Below are 12,793 nucleotides of genomic sequence, written 5' to 3'. Positions count from 1 at the left end.
ATGCGCCATCCCTCCTGCCCTCCCCCAGCCACATGCGGAAACCCCTCCACCTTACATATCATGCGCCATCCCTCCTGCCCTCCCCCAGCCACATGCGGAAACCCCTCCACCTTACATATCATGCGCCATCCCTCCTGCCCTCCCCCAGCCACATGCGGAAACCCCTCCACCTTACAAATTATGCGCCATCCCTCCTGCCTCCCCCGCCTTACGCATCAACCCCATCTACCTCTACTTTACATATTATGCGCCATTCCTCACGCCCTCCCCCGCCTTACGCATCAACCCCCCTCTACCTCTACCCTACATATTATGCGCCATTCCTCCAGCCCTCCCCCCGCCCCCGCCGCACGCGCGATGGCACGTCCCTGTCCCCTTGCTCGGCATGTTTACCGGGACATGCTGACTTCGTCGGCGCGGTGCCGCGGCGGACCTCACGCTATCCGCACGTGCAGCAATAATACTCGCACACTCACTCACACACACACTCACTCACTCACTCGCTCGCTCATTCACACACTCACCTTCGAGAAGATTTCGTCCTCGTTGTATCCGAGGCTGCGCATGTGGTTCAGGTAGGTGGTCGTGATCGGTATGCTGAAGTCTATCGCCGGCGACTCGGGCCGCTTGCGCACGGGAGAGTCGCGGGCCTCGCCGTTCTCCGAGCCTGATCCTGCGCCATGCATGCGCTTCTGGCAGTCCTCGCAAGACATGAGGAAGCGGGTGACGGCCTCTCGCGGCAGGAAAGCGTAACGCTCGGCGATCTGTGTTGTGTTGCACGCGCGTAGGCGAGAGCCGCAGCGAGTGAGACACAGAGAGAGAGAGAGAGCGGCCACTTAAAAATTTGTGTGTAGGGGCAGGGGAGTTGACGGCGCGCACGCGTGTGTGTGTGTGCGTGCGTGCGTGTGTGTGTGTGTGTGTGTGTGTGTGTGTGTGTGTGTGTGTGTGCGTGTGCGTATGCGTGGCGTGTGCGTGTGCGTGTGCGTGTGCGTGTGCGTGTGCGTGTGCGTGTGCGTGTGGCGTGTGCGTGCGTTGCGTGTGCGTGTGGCGTGTGCGTGTGCGTGTGCGTGTGCGTGTGCGTGTGCGTGTGTGTGTGTACCAGTGTGTATTTTTCTCTGTCTGTTTGTATGTGCGTAGGTATATATTGTATCCTATATAGTGTTGGGGTGGGGGGTTAAACACATCCGATTACGTTGTGAATTCGGCGTACGCTATAGCCCCAAACCAGACATGCATGCAGGCTCCGACACGCACAATAGGTTACACGCCAAACGTTATACAAAGCTATATAGCTTGTACAACATGCATAATCACATTTTAATTTCAGATCTGAATAATTATAAACTATGATATCATTATTAACATGTATGAATAATTATGAATAATTATTGTTAATTATACTGATCTCATCTTTTAATATGGCGCCAGAAACATGTGCAACTTGTTACAAGTTATTATGTCAGATTATACTGCGGAAATTATTCGTCTGTAGTATTTGATAATCTAATTTTCCCGCTCTTCCTCCCTTTTCTTCACATGTTCCATTATTTCTCTGCTTTTCCATATGTTGAAATTCACTACGGAAATTTCCTGGGGAGCAAATCCCTTGGGTGGCTTTAACCATTCGCACGCGCAACGGGCCTATATTTGCATGATCGGTTAGCTGTTTCTGGTTGTTCTCGCAAAATTAAACCTCGTCTCGCGAGATTTGAGAAACGAAAATAAAACGTTGACAGTATTTAATCACTACCGTTTTTGGTCGCTAAAAGTAGCGCTCGACTTTTTTGCGGTGTCATAAAGTTACCACAGACACGAAACGCTGCCACGGGTGCATGTCGCTAAGTGGCTACAAATGTTTGAAACGTTTTACAGATATTCAATTTAATATCAGCACAGTTTGGCTCGTGTACAGATGGAGCTATACATCGCGTAGTGCGTGCCAACAGCGAGAGATGGCGCTGAAAGTATGTTCCTTCAACAAATGCCACTCTATGCTCTGTCCAGTAATCCGAGCCATGCGGTAAATATACGATAATCTTTAAGCGTTAGGAATAAAAATAAAGATAATAGAATTGCAATAGGGTAAAGCATGCAGGAAGCACAGCTCGAACCTTCCACTCGGCAGCAGGCACAAATCCGCTGATTTTCTGTCATTCTGTAGCTCTATGCTTATGGGTGCTTAATGGCCTCAGTGCATGTGTTACACTAGTTTCGTTTGTCCAGTAAAGCAAACGAGTTCGCTGCTATGCGGGCGAGGTTGTTCGCCTTACACCAGCGAGATAAACCCATTTCTACACCAGCTGTCGACTGAAGTAAATCGTGATAAAGTGCCTTGCTCAGGGGCACAACGGCAGTGGCCACGGTCGGACGTGAACTCCAGACTTATTAGCTGTATAGTTAGGATTAAACGTATAGACGACCCAGAGCAAGCCGCTTACGATAGATTACGATTCAGACGAACATCTCTGAAGAAACCTATAGTAACTTTCCTACTGCATGGCCTATCTTTCCTTCTGACCATATACAGATTGCTAATAAAGTGAAATAATTAAATCGGTGCTGTACGTGGTTTATTGCGGGATATCAATGAGGTTCGTAATTATCTAACGTAATCTAGCCGAGAACACAATCGAAAGGTTAATTAAGAGCTGTTAATTTTTAGACTCCCCCATCCGTTTTGGATTTGGTTCCCGTCGTCAAAAACGTACGAGTTAAATGTCAGATTAGACGTTTATGGCCACTTTATTCATTATTGTTATTCAAACATGTTAAAGTCAGCATAAAGTTAACATACATGCATTTCAATAGTTGTCAGCGCGTAATTTTTATGCCTATATTATTGCATTATGCAATTATTATTATATTATTATTATGATGATTATTATTATTATTATCAATTATTATTATTATTATCATCATCATCGTCGTCGTCGTGATCATTATCCTTACCGCTTTGTAGGTGCGCTTCTGGCCAGCATGCTTGCCTCCTCGGCCGTCCGTGCCCACATGAACATCGTATATAATATCCAGAAAGTCTTCGACCACAGCGACCCGCTTGTAGCCCCTCTCTGCGCCGTCGTCATTGTCTTCAGCCGTCTGTGAAAAGTACATGATTCATGATTATAAGACCTTTTTTAGGCTTCTAACAGCTACAAAAAAGTTACTTCCAGTTCCACCGTTCTCTTATTAATTTTCGCTTAAGCGTAACGATTCAGTGTATAATGTAATTTACGTATAAAACAATGTATGATTTATAAGCTTTGCTTCTGTTTATTTGTAAAATGTTTGCAATTCAAAAGAGAGCTTTTGTTTGTCAAATGTAAAATAGGTAAAGTATTCCACATTTGCTCGCTGCGTTTGTGCTGCAACAGTGTTGGTGCCGCCATCTAGTGGTCGTTTAGCGAATGTAGTGATATTGGTTTCGAGATATTCGAGTTCGGCGTTTGCTACGCCTATCCTATATTTATGCTCATATTACACGTGACTTCTACAAAAGGGGTGAGAGAAAAGTATAAGAAGCGTCCTGAAACCACTAGCACTAGAAGTGTGCGGTTTTTGTCGACAATTATATCTAATATGCCGCCCTATGAAGCTGTTTATGTTTGCATCAGACTGCTGTGATAGTCACAAAACCTAAATCAAAGAATTGTGTTGAAGTATGATCGATAAATTAGCGTTCATATTTGTAATCTAATCAAACCGCGATACTACGAATCTCTATTAAAATTCGTTGAGTAAACCCTCGACCATGGAAGACAAACTCGTGCAGGAAAATCGCGTCGCCGTCTCACGAATCATTCCGAATTTAAACGTTGGCTCTGTGTTTCGCAAATGACCGCGCCGAGTCCGACATTTCGGCGCTTCCTCATTTCTGATCGGAGAGGAATAACAACCGATGAACAGTTACTACTTCTCCCAGTATCGTTGTATGGCTGACACCAGGCGCCACCTGGAGGGAGGAACCGCAAATTTGCGAGTTTCATCTGCCCTCATGCCGCATGCTCTCTTTCGACATACCCCCCTTCTCTCTCTGTCTCGCTCTCGCTCTCTCTCTCTCTCTCTCTCTCTCTTGCTTCTCTCTCTTGCTCTCGTTCTGCTCTCTCTCTCTCTCTGCTCTCTTCGTCATCTCTCGTCTCTCTTCTCTCTCTCTCTCTATTTTCTCTCTGCTCGTCATCTCCTCTCGAAAATGACAAAAGGACCACGCGTCGATCTTTACATGGCTTACACGACCGTAGAGAGTCCCTCACACACGCCGCGGTCACGATGTCTCGCATAACGATACGCGCAAGCAACGGAAAGACGGCGCTTGACGCCGCGTCTTTCAACTGAAAACACCGCGTCATTTAACCGCAAACGCCGCGTCTTTTAACTGCAAACGCCGCGTCTTTTAACTGCAACCGCCGCGTCTTTCAACTGCAAACGCCGCGTCTTTCAACTGCAACCGCCGCGTCTTTCAACTCCAAACACCGCGTTTCTTGGCGACAAACGTCGGCTCTATGAGAACACGTGGCGCGTCGACGCTCAGACGTCGGCGTTTGGTCGGCAGGCGTCGCACGATTGCTGGGCGTTATCCGTCGGCTACTGTCGGCCACGTCGGCAGGGATCGCTCGCGCGCTTCGTGTTTGTACGTGTATCTATTATTTATTTTTATGTCTCGCGTCGCTCGGCCGTCGCTCGCGTCACTGCGAGCAAAGTGCCTCCGTCTGCAGATACCCGCGGGGCCGTCGTCAGCGTCCCATCGTCATCACCATGTTGCGTCTGGTGTTGTCACTATCGTCAACGTCCCATCGTCATCACTATCATACGACTGCTGTTGTCACTATCGCCAGCGTCCTATCGTCATTACCATGATGCGTCTGGTGCTATAGCTATTGCCAGCGTCTCCTCGTCATCACTCTGACACTCCCGATGTTGTCGCTATCGTCAGCGTCCCATCGTCATCACTCCGATACGTCGATTGTTGTCGCTATCGTCAGCGTCCCATTGTCATCATTCTGACACTCCCGATGTTGTCGCCATCGTCAGCGTTCCATCGTCATTACTCTGAAACTTCTGATTTTGTCGCTATCGTCAACGTCCCATCGTCATCACCACGACGTTGTTGTTGTCGTGAGCGTCGCATCGTCATCTCTGTGACGTTGTTGCTAGCGTGAGCGTCGCATCGTCACTCTTCCGACGTTGTTGCTATCGTCAGCGTCGACTCGTCACCGCTGCTGTTAGCGCAGCATTAATCGGCCCAGCAGCGCAGCGACGGCTTAGCTCTCGTGCCGCCACGCCGCGCACGGCAGGCGGGGACGGCACGACGCGTCTATATTTTAATACGCGCACGACGCGCCTGAATTATTTATGTATACGCGCATCCCGGATGGCGGGCCGCGAGAGCGCAAGAGCTAGTCGCGTCAGCGCCCGCCCAGCCTGCCCGTCTGCGTGCGCGCGTGCGTGCGTTCGTGCGTGCGTGCGCGCATACTTGTGTGCGTGCGCGCGGACCGACGTGCGGGCGGGTGATTGATCGTGCGTGCGTGCCTACATATGTGTACGTGCGTGCGTGCGTACGCGACCTCGTGCGGGCGATTAATTTATTTTTCGTGCGCGCGTGCGTGTATGTGCGTGTGTGAGGAGGGAGGACGGTCGGGTATGCGTCCGTCCGTCCGTCCATGCGTGAGTGCGGGCGGGCGGGCGAGCGAACGGGCGTGCATGTATGCATGATCAACCCAAGTCAGCCAATTCACGGCGACGATGACAGCACCAGCTAGCCAATCACGCGACGATGACATACCATCAGCAATCACAACGACCGAATGACAGCACCGAGTCCAGCCATCACGAACGACGTAATGACAGCACCAGTCAGCCAATCACGGCGACGATGACAGCACCAGTCAGCCAATCACGGACGATGACAGTACCATTCAGCCAATCACAACGATGGTTGTAGACCCAAGCAGCCAATCACGGCCACGATTATATGAGGTGGGATGATGCTTCTGTATGGGAATTGTGGGATGGTGGAACGTGGGGGGTGTTCATGTGTTGCATGCGAATAATGCTCGTGTGTGAAATGGTAAAATGATGGAGGGTAGAGAGATGCTTGTGTGTGCATGGGTGGTGGAATAGGTGAGGGGTGGGAAACGCTTCTGTGCGTGGTGTGAAATAGTGGAGGATGGAGAATACTTTTATGTGGTGTGGTTGGATGATGATGGTGGAGGGATGCTCGTGTATAGGGGGTGCTGAAATAGTGGAGGGTGGGGGATGCTTGTGTGTAGGGTGGTGGGGTATGCGGGGAGCTTGTGTGTAGGGTGGTGGGGTATGCAGGGAGCTTGTGTGTAGGGTGGTGGGATATGCAGGGAGCTTGTGTGTAGGGTGGATCGGGGCCTAATGCGAGCGGAGCCTTGTATGTAGGGTGGTGGGTATGCAGGAGCTTGTGTGTAGGGTGGTGGGGTATGCGGGGAGCTTGTGTGTAGGGTGGTGGGGTATGCGGGGAGCTTGTGTGTAAGGTGGTGGGATATGCGGGGATCTTGTGTGTAGGGTGGTGGGTATGCCGTGGCCGCCCCGGCCAAGCTTGTGTGTAAGGGTGGTGGGATATGCGGGGAGCTTGTGTGTAGGGTGGTGGGTCGGCGGACGGGAGCCTTGTGATGTAAGGTGGTGGGATATGCGGCGAGGGCTTGGTTTTTGTTGTAGGTCTCTGGGCTAATGCGGAGAGCTTGTGTGTAAGGTGGGGGTATGCGGGGAGCTTGTGTGTAGGAGTCGCTAGGGGGTAAGTGGCGGGGCAGCCATTGTGATGTAGAGGGTGGTGGTATGCGGAGGATCAGTGTGTGTAAGGCTGTGGGATATGCAGGGAGCTTCGTGTGAGGGTGTTGGGGTATGCGGGAATCATGTGTGTAGGGGGCGTACCACCAACGTGGACTAGAGCGGGGGGGACCACCGGACTCTGTGGGTACCCGGGAACCAATGTGTAGTAAGAGGTGGTGGGAATGCAGGGACCTGTGTTGTAGGCGTGGTGGGGGGTAAATGCCAGGGAGCGTTTGGTGTAGGCTGTCGAGATATGCGAGGCAGCTTGTGTGTAGGCGTGGTGGGTGTAAATGCGGGGCAGGGGCCTGTAGTGTCAGGTGGTGGGTATTGCGGGGAGCTTGTGTGTAGGGTGGTGGGGTATGCGGGGAGCTTGTGTGTAGGGTGGTGGGGTATGCGGGGAGCTTGTGTGTAGGGTGGTGGGGTATGCGGGAGCTTGTGTGTAAGGTGGTGGGATGCGGGGAGCTTGTGGTAGGGTGTATGGATATGCAGGGCAGGCTTGTAGTGCTAGGTGGTGGGTATGCAGGGAGCTTGTGTGTGCTATGGGTGGGTGGGAGTATGCCGGGAACGATGGTGTAAGGTGGGTGGGATATGCAGGGAGGCTTGTAAATGTTAAGGGTGTGGGGTATGCGGGGCAGCTTGTATCGTAGGAATGGTTGGGATGCGGGGAGCTTGTGTGTAGGCGTGGTGGGTATACGGGACTTTGTGTAAGTAGCGCAGGTGGTGGATACTGCAGGAGAGCTTGTCGTGCTAGGGTGGTGGGGTCAATGCAGAGAGACGTTGTGTGTAGGGTGGTGAATATGCGCGAGCTTGTCATGTAGGCGGTGGTGGGGGTAATGCGGAGGAGCTCGTATGTAGGCAGTGGTGGGGTCATGCGGCAGCTTGTGTGTAGGTGGTTGGGATATGCGGAGAGCTTGTGTGTACGGGGGTGGGAAATATGCGAGAGCCTGTGTGTGTAGGGTGGATCGGGTATGCGGGGAGCTTGCTGTTGTAGGGTGGGTGGGATATGCGGGAGGCTTGTAAGGTGTTTAGATAGTGATGGAGTAGCATAAGAATGGCTGAGTGTCGTAGGATGTGTGTGTGTGGGGGGGGGAGGTGGAAGGTGATGGAGAGTAAGAGATTACTTGGTGGTGGTGTGTGTGGGGGGGCGATGTGTCGTGTGTGTGTGTGTATGGTGTGTGTGTGTGTGTGTGTGTGTGTGTGTGTGTGTGTGTGTGTGTATGTGTGTGTGTGTGGGGGGGGGGAGTGTGTGTGTGTGTGTGTGTGTGGGATGTGTGTTAGTGGGTGGGTGTATGCGTAAGCGTGTGCGTGGGTGGGTGTGCGTGTGAGTAGGGCGGTGAGGTGATGGAGAGTGGGAGATGCTTGAGTGTGGGGTAAGAGCTACAGCAGCCCGTGCCACACGCTAGGTGCGCGCTGCTCGCCTGGTAGCGGTGGAGAGCAAAGTGCGGCCAGTCTGCAGCATGGCTGATAAGCCGGGGCGACGTCGGTCGAGGGCCGATGTTGTTGACAGCGTATTGATCCGGCAGCGGCATCGTTGGCTGGGTAACGTCGGGGCCACGGCGCCGCTGCCGCCGCCCGCTGCCTGCCTGCCTGCTTTCCAGCCTGCTTGCCTGCCTGTCTGCCTGCTTGCCTGTCTGCCTCCCTGTCTGTCTCTCTGTATGCCTGTCTGCCTGTTTGCCTGCCAGCCTGTGTTCGTGTCCACCTGACTGACTACCTGTTCTGTGCCCGGCTGCATGCAGTACGCTGGGCCGGGTCCATTGAACGTAACGTTGGCTCACGCGTGAACGATGGGATCACGCGTGGTTCACGCTTATGTTAATAGTATACGAGCGCAAAAGCGCGGCCTTTACGCGCCGAGCTATCATTGTTTAGGCGTGGGCCTGCCTTTACCTGCGAGTCAGCGTTCACGCGTGAACGTTAGCTCGCGCGTGGGCCGTCCACGCGTACAGCACGGTGGTGGCAGATAGACGCGAACGTCTGGCGACAAGCACACGCTCTTGCTGCCAGCGCAGGAAATGGAGACGGAGGTCGCACAAACAGTGACGAGAAAAAATCGCAAATTGTCGGCCGCCGAGTCGGTCGCCCGCGGTGAGTCGCTATGGTGACCGAGGACAGCGGAGTAATCGCTGAATGACGGCGCGACGAGCCGTGCAGGCAGGCGAGAGGGGCATGTAGGGGGCGCGTGCGCGGGGGCAACACGGGCTGCGGTGTCGCTGTTGAAATAGAGCGACTAAAATAGAAGAAGGAACAGGAGAGAGAGAGAAAGAAAGAGAAGGGGGTGGTAAAGATGAAAAGCGAGAGGCGGGAGAGAGTGGGGAATGAGAGTGTTGACTAACGTATGAGGCCAAACAACAGCTTTTCATGAATACTCCATCACCTCCCTTTGAGCTTTCACTAGATAAGACCGATCGCAGGAGTGAGAAGCAGGAAATATTAATGAATGAGGTTGAACCATGAACTAACTCAGTGAATATATAATAAATGAATGTACATATTAATATTATAATTAATAATTAGGGCGTAAAGCGGTTGTGCGTATGAGTGAAACGATGGAAGAGGAGGGAGAAAACAGAACGAGAGAGATAAATATAATTGAAGGGGGAGGAGGAGGTAAAATGGAGAAGGTTAAAGGGAAAGACTGCAACAATAGAGCGGGGAGAAATGCGGGGAAAGATGGAAGGAAAGAACCGCCGAGAGAGCGAGATTTAGCGCGAAGCAGATAAGAGCAGAAGATTAAGGTGCATTCCAAAATCGGCGAGTTAAAAAGATAGTGATGAGAGGGAGTAAAAGACATAGCGAGAGGAAGTAAGAAAGAGACAGAGGTTGGAAGGAGGTGGCGTGAAGGAGGGTAACGCTATATACCAGGTCAACATGAGCATAAACAGGCATGGTTTACGACAATGTTGCCCCGTCTTTCTTCTTAGCGACATTACCCTTTCTTCTTATCATCCCCTCTTCCTATCCCTTTTGTCATCCTTATCCTCCTTTTCTTCCTAATCTAGCAAATTCGATCAGCTAGCCAGTTAACTTCATAGGACTAAAATAGAAGAGAAAACAGACGCGAGAAAAAGTGTGCGAAAGACCACGAGAGAGGAGAGGAGAAGTGGAAGAGAGAGCGAGAGAGAGAGAAAAGAGAGAGAGAGAATTGCGAGAGCCAGTCAGCCATTCAATCAGTTAACCAGCTACCCGGCAGGCCAGCCTCTCAGTCAGTCAGCCAGTTCAGCAGCCAGCCAGCCCGCCTGCTATCGGCGCTGTTGACCGTAGCTATGGCGTCGACGGCGTTCCGGTTTGTCCACACCGTATTGACCAAGCTACCGCACTCGCGCGCGCGCCGCCGCCGCCGCCGCCGCCGCCGGAGAGAGGGCCCGCAGTGACTAGGTTATGGATTTTTCCGTTCGTTTAGCGCAGGTCCCTCGAACGCGCGCGTGAGGCGCTGTAATTTGGAGAGCGGCTCTCGAGTCGTGCCAGGTGAGGGCTATGGACCGGCGCATTATCGATCTCTCGGCAGGCCTGCTACTGCTGCTGCTGCTGCTGCGCGGATAGAGCGGGAGGGAACGCGAGCAGCGGCTCAGGCGGGTGGAAGCCGGGCTGAGTGCGCGCGTGTGCGGGCGGGGCGAGCCGGAAAACTGCGCGCGCAGAACGACGGGGGGGGGATGACGAGAGGCGGAGGGATGATGAGGGGTGAGATGAAGAGCAATAGGAAGAGGAGGAGGTAGAGGAAGGTTATAATGATGATGATGAGGAGGAGGAGGAGGAGGAGGAGGAAGAGGAGAAGGAGGGGGAGGGGAAGGAAGAGGAGGAAAATCAGGTAGAAGAGGAGAAGGAGATGGAGGAGGAGGAGAGGAGGAGGAGGAATAGGAGGAGAAGGAGGAGGAAGAGGTGGAGGAGAAGAGGAGGAGGAAAATCAGGCAGAAGAGGAGAAGGAGATGGGGAAGGAGGAGAGGAGGAGGAAGAGGAGGAGGAAGAGGGGGAGGAGGAGGAGGGGAGGAGGAGGAGAAGGCGAAGTGAAAGGATAATAAAGATGAGAGAAGGAAGTAACGGAAATGTGACAGAGAAGAAGGCGACAGGTATAAAAATTAGGAGAATGAGGAGAAATAGGAGCAGAAGGAGGAACATGAGAAGTACGTTAATCAGTATCCGAGTGACGAGGTTATGCGTGAGGCACCCTGTGCGGCCGCGAGGATGGCATTCGTGCTCAAGCATCGGGCAGGAAATGCGACGAATAGGGTAGAACTTGGCGTGCAGAAATAAAGGAGAGTGGTGACTGCTGCGTTAGGGTACTCGGGACTAGTGTGATCATAGATATATACAACACGTATGTATGTATGTTATGTGTTGTATATATCTATGGTGGGATACAACAGCGAGTGGGGAAATGGAATAGGCGAGATATATGAGTGGTAGGACGGACAAGTGACGGGGTGGTGGGACAGGAAGGGGATGAAAGTCAGTGAGATCGAAACGATTTTTATTCGGGATGGTCCCGGCAATTGATGATATACGTAGTAATATAGCTCTGAGAGATGGCACCGCATGCATAATTTCAATGTGAATATATCCAAAGGCAAATGTTAACCGTTGAGAAAAAACAGATATAAATATGTTAACTCGCACACAGAGAGATGAGGATGCAGCGTCGAGTCACCGAGGTTTACCATAATACATTTCTGTTCTCACAGAGAAACTTAGAAATCCTACATCTAATAAACGAACAAGAATACACCAATGCAACGCCCGCGTTTTGTTGCTTGTTTTTGTTTTGTTAATTGTTAGGTTTTTATTGTTTTAATTGTTTGCTTGTTTGTGTTTAATGTTTCTTTTTTACGTGGTTCGGTTAATTGGTTGCTTGTTAATTTGGTCGCTTGTTAGTTCGTTTTGTTTTGTTCTTTCTTTGTTTATTTGTTTGTTTGATTGTTTGTTTGTGTTTGTTTGTTTGTTTGATTGATTGATTGAGTGTTTTTTTGTTTGATTGTTTGTTTGTTTGTTTGTTTGGACGTTCGCTTGTTCAGACGGCTTATGCCGCTTGCACTGCTCTGTCTGATTTATTTTTTTATTTTCTTTGAAAACTTACCAGATTCTTGGTGGGCACGAACAGCACGCTCTCGCTCGGCTCGTCAGGATTGGAGTCCATCTTGAAACCCTTCGCCTTCACCCAGAAGCGAAACTTTGAGTTCTCGTTCGTCGCGTCCTCTCCGGCTAGCGTCCTCACGATGCGGTCGTGCTTGCGTTGCGTCACCGTCTTCGTCTTGCCGCTGTCTCCGTACGTCTGCAGCGACCATCCTCGGAATCCTTCGAACATCTGATGCGTTTGCGGAGCGTTTCCCCCTCCTCCTCCTTCCCCTCCTCCTCCTCCTCCCCCTCCTCCTCCTCCTCCTACCCCTCGCTCCTTCCGCGTCTCCTTCGCCTTGCCCATTGTCGGCTGCAAATAAGAAAGACACTGTTCAGCGGTCGGTCATTCCTGCTCAGGGCAAGATGTCTCCGTCGTCGGTCAGACGGACAATGCATGTCGCTGCTACGCGGCGCGCTAGCAGACGCGGCGCGCGATCTAAAAGTATAAAACTCGTAACTGCAGCGGCAGATACGGCGGCAGCGGCAGTCGGCAGCAGCGGCAACGGCGGCAGTGGCGGCAGCGGCGGTGATCGAATGTTAGACAAGCAGCCGAATGTGCGGACGGCCACGGGCGCCGACGTGGTGTCCCGGTCGTATATACGTATATATATATATATATATATGGACGCGCAACTGTAAAACTTGCCCGTGGAATTTTCCCCGCACGGCGTTCTCCGAAAATTTTCGCTTGCCTTCGTGCGCCAGGCAATTACTGCTGCTGTTGTTACTGCTGCTGCTGTTGTTGCTGCTGATGATGCTACTGCTGCTGCTGCTGCTAATGCTAATACTACTGCTGCTGCTACTGCTGCTGCCGCTGCTGCTGCTGTTGTTGCTGCTGATGATGCTACTGCTGCTGCTGCTGCTAATGCTAATACTACTGCTGCTGCTACTGCTGCTG

The 12,793-nt window shown here is 51.8% G+C and overlaps 1 protein-coding gene across 1 annotated transcript in view; it reads right to left on the bottom strand.

Annotated features, from left to right (window-relative positions):
• The window catches only part of LOC106808933 (nucleolar protein 4-like), a 101,949-nt gene extending 89,857 nt beyond the window's left edge, over positions 1-12,092 (bottom strand). The window contains exons 1-3 of the mRNA XM_014811856.1: positions 11,858-12,092; positions 2,950-3,096; positions 525-764 (exon numbers count right to left, since the gene is read on the bottom strand). Coding sequence (XP_014667342.1) covers positions 525-764; positions 2,950-3,096; positions 11,858-12,085 — 615 coding nt within the window. The 5' untranslated portion in view covers positions 12,086-12,092. The remainder of the gene's footprint in view (positions 1-524; positions 765-2,949; positions 3,097-11,857) is intronic.
• Positions 12,093-12,793: the final 701 nt, after the last annotated feature.

This window comes from Priapulus caudatus, unplaced genomic scaffold (assembly GCF_000485595.1).
Source record: "Priapulus caudatus unplaced genomic scaffold, Priapulus_caudatus-5.0.1 Scaffold315, whole genome shotgun sequence".
NCBI classification, from domain to species: Eukaryota; Metazoa; Priapulida; class Priapulimorpha; order Priapulimorphida; family Priapulidae; genus Priapulus; species Priapulus caudatus.
Note: the sequence above shows the minus strand (reverse complement) of the source record. Positions and strands in the feature narration are given on the sequence as shown.